This window comes from Sminthopsis crassicaudata, chromosome 3 (assembly GCF_048593235.1).
Source record: "Sminthopsis crassicaudata isolate SCR6 chromosome 3, ASM4859323v1, whole genome shotgun sequence".
NCBI lineage: Eukaryota > Metazoa > Chordata > Mammalia > Dasyuromorphia > Dasyuridae > Sminthopsis > Sminthopsis crassicaudata.
Window position 1 is genome coordinate 651,310,732 of NC_133619.1, and position 21,096 is coordinate 651,331,827.

At 61.7% G+C, this 21,096-nt stretch overlaps 1 protein-coding gene across 1 annotated transcript; it reads right to left on the reverse strand.

Moving 5' to 3' along the window:
• Nucleotides 1-902: 902 nt before the first annotated feature.
• On the reverse strand, nt 903-14,541 carry LMTK3 (lemur tyrosine kinase 3). The gene is given in 19 exon segments (XM_074308132.1): nt 903-1,068; nt 1,550-1,690; nt 1,808-1,937; nt 2,233-2,651; nt 6,911-8,238; nt 8,270-8,550; nt 8,552-9,232; nt 9,235-9,291; nt 9,294-9,399; nt 9,869-10,018; nt 10,100-10,221; nt 10,519-10,603; nt 10,830-10,978; nt 11,233-11,320; nt 11,572-11,690; nt 12,456-12,532; nt 12,703-12,853; nt 13,018-13,151; nt 14,170-14,541. Coding segments are annotated over 19 exon segments (4,305 nt in total). The 5' UTR covers nt 14,240-14,541; the 3' UTR covers nt 903-1,051.
• Nucleotides 14,542-21,096: the final 6,555 nt, after the last annotated feature.

Genomic DNA, 21,096 nt, shown 5'->3' on the forward strand with positions numbered 1-21,096 from the left:
GTGCTCCCACCCCCTCAGGGAGCTCCCCGCCTCCCCCCTGCTGAGGTCCCGGCTTCTCTTTGGGTATGCACATGAAGCAGAGGGACCCCCGACCTCGTCTCAGCGCCCCCTCCTCAGTCTGCAGTGAGGGAAGTGGCCCGGAGGACCACGGGGGTCACTGGAAAGCGAGGAGACCTGGCAGCAGCTCCTGGCGCTGCGCTCTGGGAACCAGGCCCCTGACTTCACGGCTGTTCTCGTGAGAACGGGGGAGACCCAAGGGCGAAGTCAGACGCAAGTAGCCCCCTGGGGGCCCCCAGAGAGCTCACCCGCTGCCGCCCCCCGGCCCTGGCTGGCTAGCGTGCCAAGGTCAGGGCCTTGGCTTGTGGGCCGAGCCCGGCACCTTGAACACGAGGCACTTAGTGAGTGTTGAATGGCGGGCACCCCACAAAATGCCTGGCGCATGTCAGCCCCTTCAAAATGCACGTGCTGAGATGGGGAGACAGGAAAAGGAAGGAGGGAGCCCCCAAAGAGAGGACAAATGAGCCAGCCCCCCAGGCCCCCCCACCCCCCAGGCCCACACACACAAGAGCTCAGCCTTAGCTCCAAAAAGTTGTCTGTCTTTTTAAATAACATGAAAACGGACATCTCTGGCCTTGGGCCGGGGAGGGGGTGGGGCAAGGGGGAGCAGGGGCCTGGGCCCCTCCGTGCCCCGAGGGGAGGTAGGGCAGGGGGTCCCCGAGTCCTGAGGTGCCCCGCTGGGTCGGTCTGTGATCCCTGGGTGGAGCTGGGGCTGGGCCCAGGGGAGTCCTGAGGGCGGGGGTCGGGGCTGGGGGGGGGTCTCCTCTTCCTCTCACTCAGCTCCGGGGGGCTGAGGCACGCTGGGTGGCGGAACGAGTTCTGGGGGGCTGGGGGAGAGTGGGCCCCGGCCCCCTGCTTGGCATCCAGGTGATGAGGGCTGGGGCCCGGCCTCGGGAGCCTCTCCCAACTCGCTGAGTCTGTCTCCGGCTCCTCTTGGCCCCTCTTCTGGGGGGCCTGCTGGGGGGGGGGCCCGGGAGGTGAGGGCCTCGGGGCATCAGTTCTCCACGGGGCCTGAGGGAGGAAGGCTGGGTGAGTGGGGCCCGGGATTCAGCCCGGGGGCCTTGGCCCTCTCCGCCACTCACCCCCGGAGCTCCGGCCCCTTCCTACCTGTGGACATCCCCCTGCCTCAGTGAGCCCGGGCTCCACCATGTGAGGCCTCCAGGGGCCGGGCTTTGGTACTCGCTGGGCCTCCTTTTCCCCGGCTGAGGCTGGCTGCTGTTCCCCGTAACTCCCAGCATCCTCCCCGACTCCAAAATTCACCTTGCACTCTTCCCTGGCTCTCCCCCCCCCCCAGGAGCCTCCTCGGTCTCTGTCCCATCCCCCCCCTTCCCACCTGGAGGCCCCGTCTTCACCGTCACTGGTCAGGCCCGGACCGGCTCCGGCCCATTCTCCAATCCCCCTCCTCCCTTCTCCGCACCTGCGCCCTCCCTGCCGTCCCGGGCCCAGCCCCCAGCCCCTTTGCCAGTCAGCCTGCGACCCCAGGGCAAAGTACCTGCGGGGCAGACGGCGTCTGGGGGCCTGGCCGGGGCCCCGGGGGTCTCCAGTGCACGTGAGACGGAGAAGCGGGAGAAGCAGAGCGGGGGGCCTGGCGGGGGGAGCAGGGGGAAATCCTCCCCCCACTCGAAACTGCCTCCTGGATTGTGGAGAAAGGAATCCGGTCTTCTCAACCTGGAAGCCGGCGTCCCCCCTCCCCCCCCCGCACACAGCTCGCCCCTCCCTTCTGTCCCCCACCGCGCTCTTCTTCCCTCACCGAAGCCGCTGTCGGGGAACCCATCTCCAGGGCTGGGGGGGTGAGGAGGTGTCGGCGGGGCTGGGGGCGTCGAAGGCTCCGGGTCCCCCTCGGGGGGAGCCTGGACGCTCAGCTCGTTGGTCGGGGTCTCCTGGAACAGCCGCGGGCCCGGGTCAGAAGGAGCGAGGACCCCCCCTTCCACGGGTCCCCCGCGCCGCCAGTTTCCCCGAGGGGCGCCCCCCTTTCCCAGTCATGCGCTCGGGGCGGGGGAGGGGACGGGAGCCCGAGGACACCACCCTCGGCGAGCAGCCGGGCCCGAGGCAGACTTCCCAGACTAGTCCGAGCGGACAGGGATGGGGTGGGCGGGACTGGAGTCGGGCCCGGACGGTCGGCTCCGCGCCAGGGGGCCCCGCCCCCGCCCTCCCCTGACTCCGCCCCCGGCGCACCTGGTCGAAGAGGTAGACGGTCACGTCCCCATGAAAGGAGACCATCTTGCGCTTCCGCTCCAGCTCCAGGCTCTCCTCGGCCTCGTCGGCCCCTCGGGGCGATTTGAGCAGCCCCCGGAGCGGGCGGCTCCGGTCCCCGTCGGCACTGCTCACCACGATGGGCACCGGGGCTGCCCGGCCCCTCCCAGGGCCCCGGGCCGCCGCCTCCGCGCCCTCCCCCGCGGCCGCCCCGTCGTCCTCCTCCTCCTCCTCCTCCTCGTCCTCCCCGTCCTCCGCCAGCCCCAGGGCCCCCGGGCCGCCGGACTCCGCGCCAAGGACCCCGGCGTCCCCAGCCTCCCAGGGGGGCCGTCGAGGGCCCGGCCCCGGGAACGGGGTGAGGGAGAGCGGAGGCAGGGCCAGCGACAGGCGAGACAGCTTGGCTGGGAGAGAGGGAGGCGGGTCACTGACGGTCCCCCCCCAAGCCCGCCCCCTCAGCTCCGGGCCCCGGCTCGCTTTCTCCTCCCCCGCCGGCTACCTCCTCTTCCTGCCCAGGGCAGCAACCCAGTCCCGAGCGGGAGAAACAAGAGGGGGGAAGGGGGTCCGAGATCCCTCTGTGGCGCCCCCCCAGGGCCTGGCAGCCCTCCTGGCTAAGCTGCTCCTGGGGCTCCGCAGGGATTCCGCTGCCTTCGGAGGCTGCCCACCCACGGCATCTGCCTGGAGACTCCAGACTTGAGGACACGGCTAGGCCGGGGCAGATGCTTAAAAATGCTTGTGGGCCAGCCATGTGTGGGGTAGAAGGAACCATTGCTATCAGCCCATTTTACAGATGTGACTGCCCCAGCCACTTAGGAAAGCTAAGCAGGATTCGAATTCCGCTCTTCCTGACTCCAGGGCTAGAGCTCTCTGGGGCCCAGGAGGCGGGATCAGATCGCTCTGACCCATACACAAGGAACTGCTCCTTTAGCAGCTCTCCATTACTCTGGGGGCCTGGTCTCGGTCATCTCCAAACCGGCACCGTGGATTGGGACAGTGCAGAGAGCTCGGGTCAGGAAGACCTCAACCCAGCCCCAGACACTGGCGGGGTCACCCTGGGCAAGTCACTAACCTGTCCCCCTCAGCTTCCTTCCCTGTAAACTGGGACAAAAATAGCATCTGCCTCCCAGGTGGTGGAAGACCAAATGAGACATGTAAGATGCTTGGCCCAGGGCTTGGGGTGCTTCATAAATGCTTGTTCTCTTCCCATCTGCCCAAGGGCAATGCTCTCCCCCCTACCCAACTGTTTGGCCACCGCCCAGTGCACCGCCCAGCGCACCGCCCAGCCCACCGCCCAGCCCACCGCCCAGCTCACTGCTCACTGCCCAACCCACTGCCCAGCTCACCGCCCAGCTCACTGCTCACTGCCCAGCCCACCGCCCAGCTCACTGCTCACTGCCCAACCCACTGCCCAGCTCACCACCCAACCCACCACCCAGCTCACTGCCCAGCCCACCGCCCAGCCCACCGCCCAGCCCACCGCCCAGCTCACTGCCCAGCCCACCGCCCAGCCCACCGCCCAGCTCACCACCCAACCCACCACCCAGCCCACCGCCCAGCCCAACGCCCAGCCCAACGCCCAGCTCACCGCCCAGCTCACCACCCAACCCACCACCCAGCTCACTGCCCAGCCCAACGCCCAGCCCAACGCCCAGCTCACTGCTCACTGCCCAACCCACTGCCCAGCCCACCGCCCAGCTCACTGCTCACTGCCCAACCCACTGCCCAGCTCACTGCCCAGCCCACCGCCCAGCTCACTGCTCACTGCCCAACCCACTGCCCAGCTCACCACCCAACCCACCACCCAGCTCACTGCCCAGCCCACCGCCCAGCCCACCGCCCAGCTCACTGCCCAGCCCACCGCCCAGCCCACCGCCCAGCTCACCACCCAACCCACCACCCAGCCCACCGCCCAGCCCAACGCCCAGCCCAATGCCCAGCTCACCGCCCAGCTCACCACCCAACCCACCACCCAGCTCACTGCCCAGCCCACCGCCCAGCCCAACGCCCAGCTCACCGCCCAGCTCACTGCTCACCGCCCAGCCCACCGCCCAGCCCACCGCCCGGCTCACCACCCAGCTCACTACCCAGCCCAATGCCTGGCCCACTGCCCTTAACTCAAGATGTTCCACGTTTTCTGTCCCTCTCTACACTTTATCTTAGTGATTTTAACGACCATGTCTCTCAGAACTCCTTGATCTGTATATTGAGGCTCAGTCTCTTTCCCAAACACCAGCTCCACATCACCAACATGTGGGCCTGGACAAGTCACCCTGCCTGCCTCAGTTTCCTCATCTATAAAATAATGATGATGGACTGGGTGCTCTCTATGGTCCCTTCTACCATTCTAAGAGTTATTCTTTTAGATCTCTCCTGTGTGTCTCCTCCACACTTCTCCCACGGTCTCCTCCTTGATTAGCTGCTTCCTCTACAGCTGATCCAGTTCCAACATTTGCTGATCACTTCTAGGATCGTTAGTCGATCAACTACCATTTATCAATGAGTTACTAAGCTCCAAGACTAACTGCTGGAGGACCCTTCGAGCCCCACTATCCAAGACACCCCAGTGGCCCGGCCAAACCGGCCTTCCTACAGGTCCTAGCCGCGATCGTGGCTCTCCCACTGCTCTGCCTTGGCTCAAGCTCCCTTCTCCCCCTGCATCTTAGAACAGGGGCAGTCCCTCGGGAGCTCAGCTGAGATGTGTGTAGGGGGTAAATCCTTGCCCAGATAGTAAACTTCCAGGTCCGTGTACCCCTGGTTGTACAGATGGTTATAGTGCATCTACTCATATTCACTCACTCCTGGGCACATATGTGCTTATTTGTGAATCACAGGCATATTAGACGTATTTGTATGTGGATCTGATTCTACTTTCATATATGTGTTCATATGGATGTCTATTTACAGGGTTACTCTATTATTTATAGGCGTATCTAATTTTGTGAATATTATATACACTTACATGCACATATGTAATTATGTGTACACCGCATATATGCTAACTGACATGCATATTGCTCCTTTGTAGCTCTGATTATTCGTACACATACTTGTACTATATTACAGGTGCTTATATGGATATACCATATACACTCATATGCACATGTGTGTGTATTTGTACATCCCATGTACTTTATATGGATATAGCAGACCTACTTTATATACACTCATGTACGGATCCAATTATTATGTATATATTATTTCTACTAAAATGAATAGAGTATGTACTCAGGAGTAGCTCTAATGATATGTACACGTACATATATATACTTACACATAGATTATATTATTTATGTTTATATCTACTTATATGTAGATTATATACATTTATATGCACATGTGTGTGTATTTGTACATCCCATGTACTTTATATGGATATAGCAGATCTATTTTACATACACTCATGTACGGATCCAATTATTATGTATATATTATTTCTACTAAAATGAATAGAGTATGTACTCAGGAGTAGCTCTAATGATATGTACACGTACATATATATACTTACACATAGATTATATTATTTATGTTTATATCTACTTATATGTAGATTATATACATTTGTATGCCACCTGTGTATGTATTTGTACCTGACATGTACTTTTTATGGATAGAACATATCTACTTTACATACACTCATGTATGGATCCAATTTTTATGTATATATTGTGCCTACTAAAATGACTAGTGTATGACCATTAGTAGCTCTAATGATATGTCCATGTACATATATATGTATATTCTAATGATATGTCCATGTACACACATATGTGTATTTACATGTATATTATATTACTTACATTTATATCTACTTACATGTAGATTATATACATTTATATGCACATGTGTGTGTATTTGTACATCCCATGTACTCTATATGGATATAGCAGATCTACTTTATATACACTCATGTACGGATCCAATTATTATGTATATATTATTTCTACTAAAATGAATAATTATTTCTACTAAAATGAATAGTGTATGTACTCCACTCATGAGTAGCTCTATTGACTTGTACACGCACTGATATGGATACTTGATGGAGCCTTTTCAGGGGGTTTTGGTCTCCCACATCCGGGACAGTGACCGGGTCTCTCCGAGCTGTCCTAATGCTGATCCCCGGGAGCCTTCCCCCCCCCTCCCCCAGCCCCCTCCACAGTCCTGCCTTCCGTCCTCCCTGGGCCTCAGGTTCCCTCCCTGCCCCCGCCCTCTGCTCCCAGTGGGAAAGGCCTCAGGGCCATTGCCCCTGGCCTGAGGGGTCTGAAGGCCCATCCCAGGCAGAAGAGGTCACTCCCGTTCTTCTCAACCCTCGGGGCAGAACAAGAAAGGCTGGAAGGGAAACTTGAGGAGGGGGCGGCCGACTAGGGAAGGGAAGTGTGTGATGTAAGCTGGAGTCCGAGCGGCCGAGCCTCATCTCTCCCTGCTGGCCCGCCAGTGGCTGGGAGACTCCCCTCTAAAAGGGAGGCCGGCCTCCGGGACTTCCGGGTCCATCCCAGCTCCGGAGAAGCCTGGGGGCCCTTTAGGCTGAAGGGCTTTCCCAGGGCGGGAGAGCTTGGAGCCCAGAGCCTCAGAACGGGGGTGGGCCAGGGGCGGTTCCGGGCGTCTCTAAGACCCCGAGTCGCGAGGTGAGGGCCGCCGAGGTCACCCCCCAGTCCCGGCTCACCTTTGATCTGCTCGCTGCTCCCCGGTGGGGGGCCCAAGTCCAGGAAGAGCCGAGGCATCTCGGGGCCCTTCTTCCCCAGATGGGGGGGCTCCCCGTCTCCGCCGGTTCCCGCGGCGCCGTCTGCCAGGGCGCCTGGGTCCCCGGCGTCTCCCGCGGGTGCCGGGACCTCCCGGGCCAGGGGAAGAGCCGGCTCCGGCCTCCGCAGCTCCGGCCTCGTCTCGCCGGGGGGCGCGGCTCCTGCGTCCCCGCCGCCTCCGGGTCCTGCGTCGGGGGCCTTCCCTTGGCCCCCCAAAGCTTGGAGCCCATTCTCGGGGCCCGGCCTCCCAGGCTCTGGCGGGGCTCTCCTCCCGGTCCCTCGAGGCTCCCCGCCACTCCTGGGGACTGGCTCGTCGCTCCCCGGGCTCGTGGCCAGGCTCCCCAGACTGGGGGTGTTCTCCCTGCTCCCTGGGGCTTGCTGCTCCCCATTCTGCAGACATCTCTCCCCATTCCCGAGGACTCTCTCCTCCTGGCTCCCGGGGGCTGGATCCCCACCCTCGGGGGTTTTCTTCCCATTCCCTGGGGGTCTCTGCGCCCCACTCTCTGACACTCTCTCCCTGCGCCCTGGGGACCTCTGGTCCCCACTCTCTGGCACTCTCTCCGAGCTCCCCGGGGGCGTCTGCGCCCCGTTCTGCACTGCCTTCGCTCTGCTTCCCGGGGGCGTCTGCGCCCCGTTCTCCGCTGCCGTCGCTCTGCTTCCCGGGGGCGTCTGCGCCCCGTTCTCCAAGAGCTTCTCCTGGCTGCCTGGGGGCCTCTGCGCCCCGTTCTGCGGCGCTACTCTCTCCCTGCTCAGCGGGCACGGGGGCTCCCCGTTCTCCGCCACGTTCTCCCCGTTCCCCGGGGCTGCCCTGGCGGGCGGGCCCGGGACTTGCTCCCGGTTTCCTGGGACTGGCTGGCCTACAGTCTGGGGGCCCTGCGGGGTCCTCCCCGCTTGGGCCGGGGCTGCCCTCTCTCCCAGCACGTTGCGGGTCACGTCTTCCCTCAAGGACAGCAGGAGCTGCTCCGTGCTCACCTGCACCAGGAAGCCCGGGAGAGGGCCCGGGTCGGGGGGTGGCCTGGGGGCTCCCGGGTCGGGCGGTTCGGGGGGAGCCCGTGGCCGAGGGACCCCCTCCTCCTCGGCCGCCCCCCCACCTGGGAACGCCCCCTCGGGGGAGAAGGGGGTCTCCGTCTCGTAGCCGCTGTCCCCCGGCTTGGGGCCCGGAGACGAGAGACCGGATCCGGGGCTGCCAAGTCCCGAGGGGGCATCGGGTGATTCGGCTGGGTCTGGGAGAGCCCGGGCGGGAGGGGGGGGCAGGGCGGGAGGCGGCGGCGGCGGCGGCAGAGGAGGGGGGGCCGGGGGGGGGCCCCCGCCCGGGGTACTGGGGCGCCGCCGCCCCCATCAGGGGGTCCAGAAACTCGGGGGGGGCCGAAGAGGGGGGGGGCAAGGGGAGGTCAGTTACCGACCCCCGCTCAGCCCTGAGCGAGGAGTCGTCCTCCGGGGGGTTGGGGCAGCCCAGGGCCGGGTGGCCGCCCCAGCCCGACACCATCTCCCCGCGCTGGAGAGGGAGGCAGGAGCAGGGCCCCTGGTGGCTGCAGAGCGGGCAGGGGAGGGGGCCTCGGCGGCTGCGGCGCCCCCCCGCTGCTGCTCCCCTCCCCCAGCGAGCTCTCTTCCCCCTCCTCCTCCTCCTCCTCCTCCTCCTCCTCGCCCCAGGGCGCCGCGCCTCGCTCCCCCAGCACCTCGGCGGGGTCCCCGGCCAGGGTCTCCCCCGCGCCCCGGCCCTCGGGGTCCCACCCGCTGAGCAGGAAGCTCCCCGACGCCTTTGGGGGGAAGGAGCGGGGCGGGGGGAACAGCGGCGACGCCCAGGTCTCCGCCACGAGCTGCGGGACGTCGGCGGGGGCCGGGGCGCTCTGCGGGGCCGCGCCCGGGTCCAAGGGGTCCCAGTCATTGGGGAAGAGGGGCTCCGGGGGCGAGCCGTGATCCTCCAGGCGGATGTAGTACTCGCTGCCCACCGAGGGGCTGCGGGCGCTAATGACCGGGAGGACGCTGGGGGTCGCCAGAGCCTCGTAGAAGGGGTTCGAGGGCACGGCCTGGGGGGCGGGGGGAGCGGAGGCCGGCTGCCAGGGGGCCGAGCTGCCGCCCCCGCCCCGGCCGGCCCCCCGCCGCGCCTTTTCCCACAGGCACTCGAGGTTGAGGCCGCGGCTGCTCTCGGTGACCGTGAGGACGTCGTCGGGATCGGAGCCCGGAAAGCCGTCGAGGAGGGGGAAGGGGGAGGAGAGGGGCGCTGGGCCTGGGCGGGGCGGGGGGGGGCCGGCCAGGGCCAGGGGAAGGGCGCGTCCCGGGGCGGGGGGGGGCGGCGGGGGGGGCGGAGGGCGGGGGGGGCCGCTCCGAGAGAAGGTAGGTTAGCTGCAGCTGCAAGTCAGAGGCCGAGGGCCGCTGGCCGGGGGGGCGCCAGCAAGACTGGAGGACATCATACCTGGGAGGGGGCCGGAAGCAGAGCCAGAGAAAGAAACCGGGGAAACCCAGGCAGAGCCAGAGAGATGAGCGGGTCAGAGAGGGAAACCGAGGCACAGTCACAGAGATGAGCGGGTCAGAGAGGGAAACCGAGGCAGAGCCAGAGAGATGAGCGGGTCAGAGAGGAGACAGGGAAACCGAGGCAGAGCCGGAGAGGCTCTGGGTCAAGGAAGGGGAACTGGGGAGACTGAGGCAGAGCCAGAGATGAGCGGGTCAGAGTGGGGACTCCGGGAAACTGGGGCGGAGCCAGAGGGGCTCGAGGCCAGAGAGGGGCCCGAGAATCCCGAGAGAGGGAGGGCCGACAGGAGGAAGGGAGGGGTCGACAGAGGAGGAGTGTCTCCTCGGATCAGAGAGCCCCGGCCGGGCGCCCCGCCCCCGTCTCCCCATCCGTGACAGGCAGGGCTGGGCCCCCGGGCTCACCCCCCACTCACCAGTAGTCCCCGTAGGGCAGCTTCAGCCTGGGCCGAGCCAGCTTGACGTGCTGCTGGCGGATCACGAAAGCCAGCACCTCCTCATCGGAGAGGTGGCGGTAGGGCTGCGCCCCGAATTCGAACAGCTCCCACAGCGTCACCCCCAGAGACCTGGGGGGCCGGAGGCCGAGGTCAGCGGGCCCCCAGCGGCCTCCGGTGCCCTCTCCCGGCCTGCCCGCGGACCCCGCTCACCAGACGTTGCTCTCCTTGCTCTGGTCCACCACCATGAAGGTCCCATGGATCTCCCCCAGAAGCTCGGGGGCGGCCCATCTCAAAGGGATCCACAAGCGTTCGGGGGTCAGGTAATAATCTTCCTGGAGAGGGAAGAGGAGGGGGAGTTCCTACGCGGCAAGGGAGAACACCAAGTCCGTCTCCCATTTCCCAGAGCAGCAAGCTGAGTCCCGAGGTAGCGAGCCGAGTCCCGGGGCAACAAGTCGGGTCCCGGGACAGCGAGCCGGGTCAAAGAGCCCAGTCCCTGCCCAGGGTCGCAGGAATAGTAGCAGCCAGTGTGTCAGTCAACCAGCCTCTTACTATATACCAAGCACGGTGCAAAGAAACAAGACCCTGAAGCGGGGACCCGATGGGCTCCCCCAACCCTCCTGCCCACACACCTTGTAATTGCTGTGAGAAAGACCGTAGTCCCCAATTCGCACCGTGAGGTCAGAAGTCACAAGGCAGTTCCTCAGAGCCAGGTCACTGCGAAGGGGGAAGGGAAAAAAGAACGAGATCGCCTCTGCCCCATTCTTCTTCCCATCCCCCCCTTGCCGCGCCCCCCACCCATCTTTGAGAGCTCCGCTCCGCAAGATTCCAGGTCAGCGGAGGCACCAGATAAAGGGCCCAGCCCGAGGTCACACAGAAAGCGACCCGCCTCGGATCCCCTCCCTGCTCTCCCCTTCTCCCCCCCCCATTCCCGCTCCCCCACCTGTGCACATAGTTGTGGGCGTGCAGGTGGGCCAGGCCTCGGGCGATCTCCAGGCCCATTCGCTGCAGGGTGCGCAGGTCTCTGGGAGGCAGCTCGGGGGACAGGCCCTCGGGGGGCCTCTGGGCCCTCAGGTAGCGCTTCAGATCTCCCTGGGGAATAGGCAGGGCTCCCAGAGCCATCCAATCAGGGCTGGACGCCTGCATCCCGGGCGCGAGCGCCCCGCCCCACCTCCCCAGGCAGCCAATCACACTCTACCCGCTCCTTTCTTTTGAAGGGGGGGGGCATTCTCCCGCCCCTTGGGACCCCCGGCGCTCTCCATCCCAAGAAGGGGCTGCCCTCGCTCGCCAGCCCAGGGACCCCCCCTGTTTTAAGCACGGCCCGGAGGGGCACAGAGGGCACCCACCAGCTGGCAGAACTCCATGATGAGAAGGAAGGGCAGGGTCTCGGCACAGAGCCCCAGGCACTGCAGAACGTTGGGGTGATGCAGGCTCCTGCGGGGCAGACCGCGGGTCAGGGGCCCTCTGCAGCCACTCCCACAAGCCCGGCCCCGTGGGCAGGAGAGGCGGTACCCTCCCAGACCTCCGCGGCTCCGGGCCGGTCCTGGCTCCCATCCCAAGACCCAAATGTCCCGCCTCTGACCACGGCCGGCCCGGCTCTGTCGCCCCCTCCTGGGGAGAGTAAGCCCTGGCTCCCGGGGCCCTCACTCCAAGGAGCCCCGAGTGTGGCCCCTCTGCCTGCTTACCTGTAAGGCTGAGCCTCAGAAAGAAATTTCCTCTGCTCCAGGGGGCCAGCGCTGACCCTCAGCTCCTTCACCACCACCTGGGCCGGGCTGAAATCTGAGAAGATCTCCCCTAGAATGACCTGGGTGGGAGGGGGGCAGCCATCACCCTGGGTTCCCTTTCCCCTCCCCCCCACCGCCATCATTAAACCCCTCTCTTTCAAGGGGCCCACGTTCCATGCCCATCCCCACGGTGGGCACGTAATGGGCCTTCGAGATTTGGACTGGCTCGATGGGCCCCCCACTTCCCACCTCCCAGCCAGACACTCACGAGCAGAGAGGCAGATGGACGGAGGGACTGATGGAGAGATGGGTACACGGACGTGTGGACAGCTGGGCGGCGAGACAGAGCAGCCGATGGAGGGATGAAGGGAGGCGCTGACGGAGGGATGAGGGCATGGAGGGGTGGGACGAGGGGAAGGAACGGGGAAGAACAGAAGGAAGCTGGGCCCTAGCTTGGAAGGTGGGGGGAGATAGCTGGGGGCCGTGGAGAAGGTCCCGGGTAAATCCCTTAACCTCTCTGGCCTCAGTTTCTCTTTTTTTTTTAACTCGAGGGGCTGGATTGGCCGGCTTTTTAACTCGAGGGGCTGGATTGGCCGGCTTTCTAGCGCTAAAGTCCTGGGGTCCTCTAGGTGGATAGAGATCGAGAAGCGAGAGTGGAAATCAGGGGTTGTGGAGAGACGGGACGGAGGGTGGAGGGAGGTGGAGGAGCGTGGCAGAACAGAGATGGTAAGGAGTGGGAGGCGGGATGACAAGAGGCGGGATGGTGGGGCCGCTGCTGGGCAGAGGAGGGTGAGCGGAGGGGGCTCGGAGGGCCCCCCACCCCAGCCCTCGCCGGCCCCACTCACTTTCCCAAACCAGCCGCTGCCGATCTCCTGCAGGTAGCTGAGGTGCTGCCGGCTCAGGCCCAGAGGGGTGCCCATGTCTAGGGGAAAGGCAGGGAATGAGGGGCTCTGGACACCCCAGGGCTTCACTGCTTACCTCCCATCACACGGGCACAAGGAACCTGCCTCGTCCCAGGACTCCTCTGCGGCCCCCTCCCCCACTGTGACCAGCCGTCCCTTCCGCCCCCTAGCCCCTTGCCCCGGCGGTTACCTGACCGGGCAGGCTGGGGGGCGGGCATCGGCAGGGAGACCTCGGCCAGTGGCAGGATGTAGACATCGGGCAGTGACTGGGAGGACGAAGTCTCCTCCGCGGGGGGTGTGTACTCTCCCGAGCACTCCTCTCCCTCGGGGTTCTCAAACTCCTGGGTCCGAGCAGAGGGCAGAGGTGAGCGAGGAGGGCCCGTGACCCCGGGCTGGCCCCTGGGGTGCTCCCACCCTCTTCCAGGAGGAGCGACCTTCGCAGGCTCCCCAGGTCCTCAGGGAAGGGACAAGGGCAAGGGCAGGGGGCCTCTCCACCCCCCTTCACCTTGAAGCCAACATCCCCCCGTTTGCAGCAGAGACAGGTGAGGAGGAGGAAGACAAAGGCCAAGAGTCCAGAGCAGGAGATGAGGACCACAGCGTAGGGGGGAGCCAAGGGACCCTGGCCTGGGAACAGTCCATCTGGGAGGGAGGGAGGAGAGGAGGAAGGAAAAGGTAAGACCCAGAGCTTTCTCCCCCATGAGGGGAGTGGGGAAGGGGGGTCCCTCTTCTCACTGGTGCTGCCCCCCCCCAGCTGCTGCCCAGATAAAACTACAACTCCCATGCTTCAGTGGGGCCAGTGGCCCTTCAGCAGAACAGCCGGGGTATTGTGGGAGCTGGGGTCTGGGGTCTCATAGTTGGCAGGGTTGCAGAGATAGCTCCCCAACTGGATCACTGGGCCAGGGGGTCCTCCGGGCTCCCCCTCCCCCCGACACACCACCTCTCCTGCTGAATCTGGAGTGTACTGGGGGAGGGGAGTGGTGGGGGAGGGGTCAAGGCTAGCCCCCGGAACCTCTGACCCTGTCCCCTTCATCTTGTGCTCGCTTTCCCACCCTCCCAGCTGATGCCTATCTGAGGACTACGATTCCCATGGTGCCATGGGGCCAGTAAGCATTCAATAGAACCTATATAAGGCAGAAGGCATCATGGGAATTGTAGTTTAGGGCCTCCCCAGGTGGCTGGGTTGGGGGCAGCGCTGGGGGGGGGGGGGGGAAGGGGCATTCATCTTCATTCAGGTTCCCCATCCCGGGCCCCAGGTTCCATCCTTCCTAAGACCCTAGTCTAGCATCCATTTGTGTCGGGGCAGGGAAGGGGGGACCGATGGGGAAAGGAAAGAGGGGAGCAGGGTAGGCCTATCTCCGTCCAAACTGAGACATCCCTTCCCCAGGTCCTGGCCCCGGCCCGTAAAGGCCTCTCGGCCCGAGGGCTGGGCTGGCCGCTTTCTGTGTTCTCGGAATTCTCTGGAAGGCCCCCACCTTGAGCCCTCCCAAAGGCTGGGGCCCCCACCCCACCCCCACCCCTCAGGCTCTGCCCGCACACCCCAGGCCCCTGGCTCCGAGACAAACAAGTGAGGGAGAAGGAGCTGGGGATGAACGGTGGGGTGGAGACAAATAGATCAATGGGGAAGGGGCCGGGGTGGGGGGCGGCCGAGCGGACTCACCGGGGTGGGCCGGGGTGGCCAGGCAGGAAGCAGAGAGAGCCAGGAGAACGAGGGGGCTGGGGGAAGGCATCTTGTCTAAGATGGAAGGGAGGAGGAGGAGGAGGAGGTGGTGGCTGGGGAGGGAGGGGGGTCCCCGGAGCTCTGGGGAGGGAGGAAGGGGAGGGGGGGAGACGGGTCCCTCAGCCCCCAGCCATGGGGACTCAAGCGTCCCTGGCCTCCCCCTGGCCCAGGGGAGGGGGACAGGAGGGACCGGACTGGGGGAGGGAGGGCTCGATGGATGGGCCCAGGCCGCCACAGGCCCCCCCTCTCTGTAGGGACAGCCGGATGAGGGGGAGGGAGAAGACCTACGGAGGAGAGGAGCCAGGGAGCTGGGGGGAGAGAGGGTGGGATTGTGGGGGGGGTGGGGGGGCAGAAGGATGGGGGCCCCGCCCCCGACAGCAGCCCGGATTGGGGAAGCTGAAAGCCCGTCAGGAGGAGGGGAGGAGGCGGGAGGATGGAGGGAGGATGGAGGAGTTGTCATGACAACCAGCACGGGGTAGCATCAGCAACCAGGGCGGGGAGGGGACTGAGGAAGGAGGGGAAGAGAATGATAGATACAGAAGAGAGGGAGATGCAGATACAGAGGGAGATGCAGATACACACACCTCTCCAATACACATCCCTGCGCGCACAGCAGCCGCCCAGGAGCGTGCCCCGGGCCCCTGCACTTGGGCACACTCCCACAGGGCACACATCCGGAGCACAGACATGCCCAAGCACACGCTGCAGACAATCTCCCTCCTTCCCTCCAGTCTCTTCCTCTTCTTCAACTTCTTTTCTTCCTCCTCCTCCTCCTCCTTCTTCCTCTTTTTCTTCTCCTCCCTCTCTTCCTTCTTCTTCTTTCTCTTTCTCCTCCTTTTTTTCTCCTCTTCTTCTTCTTCTTCTCCTCTTCCTCCTCCTTCTCAGTCTTCTTCCTCTCCTCCTCCTCCTCTTTTTTATCCTCGACCTCCTTCTCTCTCTCCCTTCCTCCTCTCTGTCTTCTTTTCCTTCCCTTCTTTTTCTTCTTCTATCTCTTTTCTCTTTCTTTCTCTTCCCTTCTCTCTCTCTCTCTCTCTCTCACACACACACACACACATCAGATATCAGACTCAGCACAAATCTGTTCCATATGTCCCCACATCCAGACCCAAACATATAAGTGCTCCCCTCCCATCACAGACCCACACGCATAAACATAACCCAGTAGAGAACATGTTTCCCACTCACACTGCACACATCACAGACATGACTGTGTATGTTTCATCCACAGATGCAGACATGCCCTTAGCTCAGTGCTATGTCCTGGATCCTTTCCTCTTCTCCCTCTATTTCCCTTAGGGATCTCACCAGTTCCCTAGGATTGAATAACTATCACTATGCTAATGATTCTCAAATCTCCCCATCCTGCTCTAGTGTCTCTGCTGACCTTCAACTGCCTTTCAGATAGCTGGAACTGAATATCCAGTAGACACTAAACTCAGCATGCCCCAAACAGAACTCATTCTCTTTCTCCTGAACCCTCCCCTACCTCCTACCTTTGCTATTACTACGGAGGACACCCTTGGGCTCCCAGGCAGAACTGTCCTCACTCTCACCCCCAGAATCAATATGGTGTTGGGGCCTGTCGATCTCGCCTTTATAACATCTCTTGTATATATATATATATATATATATATATATATATATATATATATCCTTCCCTCCTCTCATCCTGGTGCAGATCCCCATCACTTTGAATTATTTCAACAGCTGCTCCAGCCTCTTCCCATCCTAAAACATCTTCCATTCAGCCACTAAATCAGTTTTCATAAATTTAAACGTCACCCCCCCACACTCAAGAAACTCTAGTAGCTCCCTATAGCCTCCAAGCTCAAATATACATATTTGCTGAGGCAATTGGATTTAAGTGACACACAGCTAGCAAGTGTTAAGTGTCTGAGGCCACATTTGAACTCAGGTCCACCTGACTTCAGGGCGGGTGCTCTATCCACTTTGCTGCCTCCCTTTCCAGTTTTCTTACACCTTACCCCCAATACATAATTTTTGATCTGATGACATTGGCCCCCTGCTTACCTCCCTGGCTTTTTTTTTTAAGACCTAACTAAAGACTCACATTCTGCAGGAAGTCCTCTTAATTCCAGTATATTTGTCCTGTTAATTATTTCCCATTTGCCATTTACATAGCTTTCTCTGTCTATATTTATTTGTCCGTTGTCGCTCCCAACAGATTGTAAGCTCTTGAGGCAGGACCTTCTTTTGCTTCTCAGCACACTCCCTAGCATACTGTAGGTGCTTAATAAATGTTTATTGCTCTGTTGGTGGGTAACATCACAACCTCAGACCTAGGCAGCGTTGTAGACGCTCAAATTCCTGAGTAATGGACAGGACACACCCCTCAGAAAATACACACGTACACGCAGGTAAACAGAGACACATTCTACTTTCCTTGGTGAAACTTTCCGCTAATTGGCCAGAAACCCAAAGCTCCCCAATTGCAAGGGGCTCACTGCGGGAACTGAGGCATAACGAGTAGCGGATGCAGGTGGGGAAGGAGGATGGGCTCCGGAGAATCTGCTCTCATTGGAGGGAGTCAGCTGGGCCAGAGGGGAGGGAAGTTTAAGGAGTGGAGGTTGCAATCCCTCTCTTTTTGTCCACCTGCATTTTGGATCTCCTTCACGAGCTAATTGTACACTATTTCAAAGTCCAATTCTTTTTGTACAGCAAAACAACTGTTTGGATAAGTATACATATATTGTATTTAATGTATACTTTAACATATTGAACATGTGTTGGTCAACCTGCCCTCTGGGGGAGGGGGTGGGGGGAAAGAGGGGAAAATTGGAACAAAAGGTTTGGCAATTGTCAATGATGGAAAATTACCCTGCATATATCTGGTAAATAAAAACTATTAAAAAAAGAAGAAGAAGAAGAAGAAGAAGAAGAAGAAGAAGAAGAAGAAGAAGAAGAAGAAGAAGAAGAAGAAGAAGAGAAGAAGAAGAAGAAGAAGAAGAAGAAGAAGAAGAAGAAGAAGAAGAAGAAGAAGAAGAAGAAGAAGAAGAAGAAGAAGAAGAAGAAGAAGAAGAAGAAGAAGAAGAAGGAGGAGGAGGAGAAAGAGAAGAAGAAGAAGAAGAAGAAGAAGAAGAAGAAGAAGAAGAAGAAGAAGAAGAAGAAGAAGAAGAAGAAGAAGAAGAAGAAGAAGAAGAAGAAGAGAAGAAGAAGAAGAAGAAGAAGAAGAAGAAGAAGAAGAAGAAGAAGAAGAAGAAGAAGAAGAAGAAGAAGAAGAAGAAGAAGAAGAAGAAGAAGAAGAAGAAGAAGAAGAAGAAGAAGAAGAAGAAGAAGAAGAAGAAGAAGAAGAAGAAGAAGAAGAAGAAGAAGAAGAAGAAGAAGAAGAAGAAGAAGAAGAAGAAGAAGAAGAAGAAGAAGAAGAAGAAGAAGAAGAAGAAGAAGAAGAAGAAGAAGAAGAAGAAGTAGAGGCTGCTGACCTCTACCTCTAGTAAGATTCTGGAAGAAGGGCTGGAGCTACTCTGTCCAGGGTTTTTGGCCTCTAGTCTGAGGGAGATCCTCCTCCTGTGGATTCTCCAGAGCTGGGCAGGACCTGAAGGCAGCATGGAGTCTCATCCACTCATTTTCCCAAGGAGAAACAGCCGGAGAGGAACAGGGACTCCGTTGCCCCAAGCTCTGCTCGGTGGCAGGAGGCCAGCTCTTGCCAAGACGGCCACGTCAGAGGCAGAAGGAACCCTGGGCGCCATGGCCCTCAGCCCTCTGGGTCTTGAGCTAGTCTCCTTCCGGCCCCTCCCCTGATGGTCTGGGAGCCCTGACTCTGGTCCCTGGCTGCTGGCACTTGCTCGGGCTGTGCCCATGCCCAGGGTGTTTCTCGCCCCCGTCCCTCCTAGCTTCCCCGGCTCCTTCCAGCTCAGAGCAAACCCGGTTTCTTCAGGAGAAAGGTCATTCTCTCCTCCCCGCCCTCCTCCCCTCTGTCCTCCCCCGTCCCCCTATGGGCCCTCTCACGTGAGATGGCAGCTTTGTTCTATTTGACCCTCAGACCTAGGAGCCGCAGGGGAGCCGTGGAAAAGTTGCCGGGATGCAGGCTGAATGTCAGGAGCAGAGCGCACTGAGAGCTGCCCTGAAGGGCTGGGACACTGCTGGGGGGGCGGGCGAGGCCGACGGTAAGGGGCCATTTGGATACCGGTCAGAAGCGGGGTCTTCAGGCTGACAGAGGCTCCGGGGGCCCTGGAGGCCTTCTAAGTGGGCCCCCTTGGGACAGACGGACACCCACCCTTTTGAGAGCTGCTGATTCTAAAACTCGAGACCCGGAGGAAAGGGGCTGAGGGGAGAGGGAAGCAGGACTGCGTGTGGTGACATCAGCCAGGTGCCCTCTGGGACCCCGGAGTCGGGAGAGGAACGGAGGGCTCCGAGCCTTGTCTCAGCCTGAAGCCCCCCGCTTCCGCCGGCGGGAGCGGAGCGACAAGCCCCCCACCGGCGCGGCCGGCCCTCCCGGCAGTCTCCCAGGGATGCCCACGGGGGATGCCGGGACGTCGGGGGCAGAAGCGGGAGCTGGGCCGCTCGCTGGGGGCTCGCTCCAAACCGGAGCCGGCCTGAGTTTCTGGAGGTGGGGCTGGGAAGCCCTTTGGCCATCCCCTGAGGAGCCAGGGGTCCAGGAGGTTCGGGGGAGGGGGACAGGAAGCTCTGTAGGGGGAGCTCCGGGCTCTGTCTCCACCAATCACCCCGCATTGGGCAGGCCCCTCCTGCTGGCTGGGAGCGCACAGTGCGCTCCTGATTAATCTCTTGGACTTTCTCCTAAGGGAACTCAAACCTCTCCGGCAACCCAGCCTCCTCTCATTCTAGAACCCGTGTGACCTTGGAAAAGTCCTTCGTGCCGGCCGGGACTCCATTTTCACTTCGGAAAAGGAGACGGGCTAAGCCGTTTCCACCTCCCCTGCCCCCACCTCCCACCGGCCGCTCGGCGCCTCCCGGCCCCGGGCCCTCGAGAGGACAGGGACCCGGGCCCGCCAAATCCGCAGCCTGGCCCCGCTGCCTGCCTGCGGTTAGCTGCAGGAGCCGGGACCAATCAGCTCCGTGGAGGCTCGGTGACGTCACCGGGCACCGGGCAGGCTCCAGCCGATGCGGCCCAAAGTCCTCCCTCAGCGCCCCCCCCCTCGGTATAGACTGTACCCCGTGAGCCCCAGGGTGCGGGGGGGCAGGGCCCTGAGCCGGGGGAAGGAGGGGGGGAGAGGCTCAGAAACAGACCGGAGAAGACATTGCGGGAGGGGGGGGGGGGGACGGATACTGGGAGAGCGGGGCCTGCTGGGTACTAATCCTCCACAAGGGATGGGAAATCTAGACAGGGAGAGAATGAAAGAAAGGGGGAGAGAGCGGAAGGAGGGGGGAGCGGGGGAGGGGGGGAGGGGAGGGCACGGGAGGGGGAGAGATAGAAGGAGAGACGCGGCATTTCTCTAGCGCATTAAGCCTTGCGGGAGGAGGGGCTGGTGTGACCCCCGCTCCTGAGACCGGGCAGTCGCGTCAGGGAGGCTGGTGACTCAGCTGCAGCGGTCCCATCGGCGCCCTCTCCCCGGCCTCTCGGCTTCCACCCAGACCCCGGAGGCCGGCAGGCTTGTCCATGGTGGCCCAGAACCGGGCACGGACCTTTAGAAACAAACCGTCGGACGTGGAAAGATGGGGAGCCCAGAGAAGGGAAGCCCTTGGCTGGGGTCACCCCCAACCTGGGACCAGAACACAGGGCCCAGCCCCCGAGCCAGGAGGCCTCCCTTCAGGGGCAGACGGGAGCTGTCACCCCTCCTCCGCCTGCCTCAGTTTGCCCATCCGTATAATAGCCTGGCAGGATGGCGGTGAGCACCGGCCCTTTATACCTCGGCCTGCAGTCTGCCCTTAGTGAGCGCTCCCAGGCCTGAGCCCGGGGCCCCTTCCTGAGCACCAGGCTGCCCTGCTGGCCCTGCCGGAGACCTCGGGGACTCAGGCCGCAGCCGCACAGCCTGGCGGCCCGTCTCCCAGATCTGTGTGTGTGCACCCACAGTGCGTCATGTGTGTCATGCAGGGTGTGCGTGTTGTGTGTGCACGCTAGGCACATGTATGTGCGTGTGCGTATTGTGTACTAAGCAGTGCATTGTGGGTAAGTGCGTGTTGTGTGTGTTCACTAGGCAGTGCATTGTGGGTAAGTGTGCGTGTTGCCCACCTGTGTGCTCGGTACATGGTTGCGCACACCGTGCTTACACGGTGCGTGTGCAGGGGCGTTCTGCGCTGGTGCATACTGTGCATTGTATGTACATATGTACGAGGTGTACACGGGTGCGTGCATGGCGGGACAGGGCCACGCCAGGGGCCTCTGGGAGCCTCGGCCTCCTCCTCTGTCCCTGCCCGGGCTGGCGGTAGAAGCGCTCTCCAAGCCTCGCTCCGAAACGGGAACGGGGCCAGAAAGGGGTGTTGGGGGAGGGGGTTGGCAGGGAAGTCATCCCCACGCCAAAGATGAAAGGAGAGGGCGGAGCTGGCCCCCCCAAACAAACTGCGTCCTTCCTTGTAGACTGCCCCCCTCCCCCCCGCCCCGTGGGGCCGTGACAGCGGGGCTCGGCCCACAGCGGGAGGGGCGGTCCTGCTGGTTGGGTTGCCATGACGCGGCAGGCTCTCTTTTCCACCTGGCTCCGTGACCCGGGTCGGCGCCCGCCCCTCTGGGGCTGCCCAGGTCCTAAGACCCCCCAAGGCCCCAGGCGGAGGGAGGAGGCGCTGCGGCGGCCCGGCCCCCACCTCTCCTAACCGCGACTTTGGGCAAGCCTGGGAGCCTCGGTTTCCTCCTCTGTAACGCCCCGAGGATAATAACAGCCCCCCCCAGTCCTGGATGAGGTCACGTCTGTACCGAGCCCCGGAACGGCGCTATTATGGGATTTGGAGCTGCCGGCG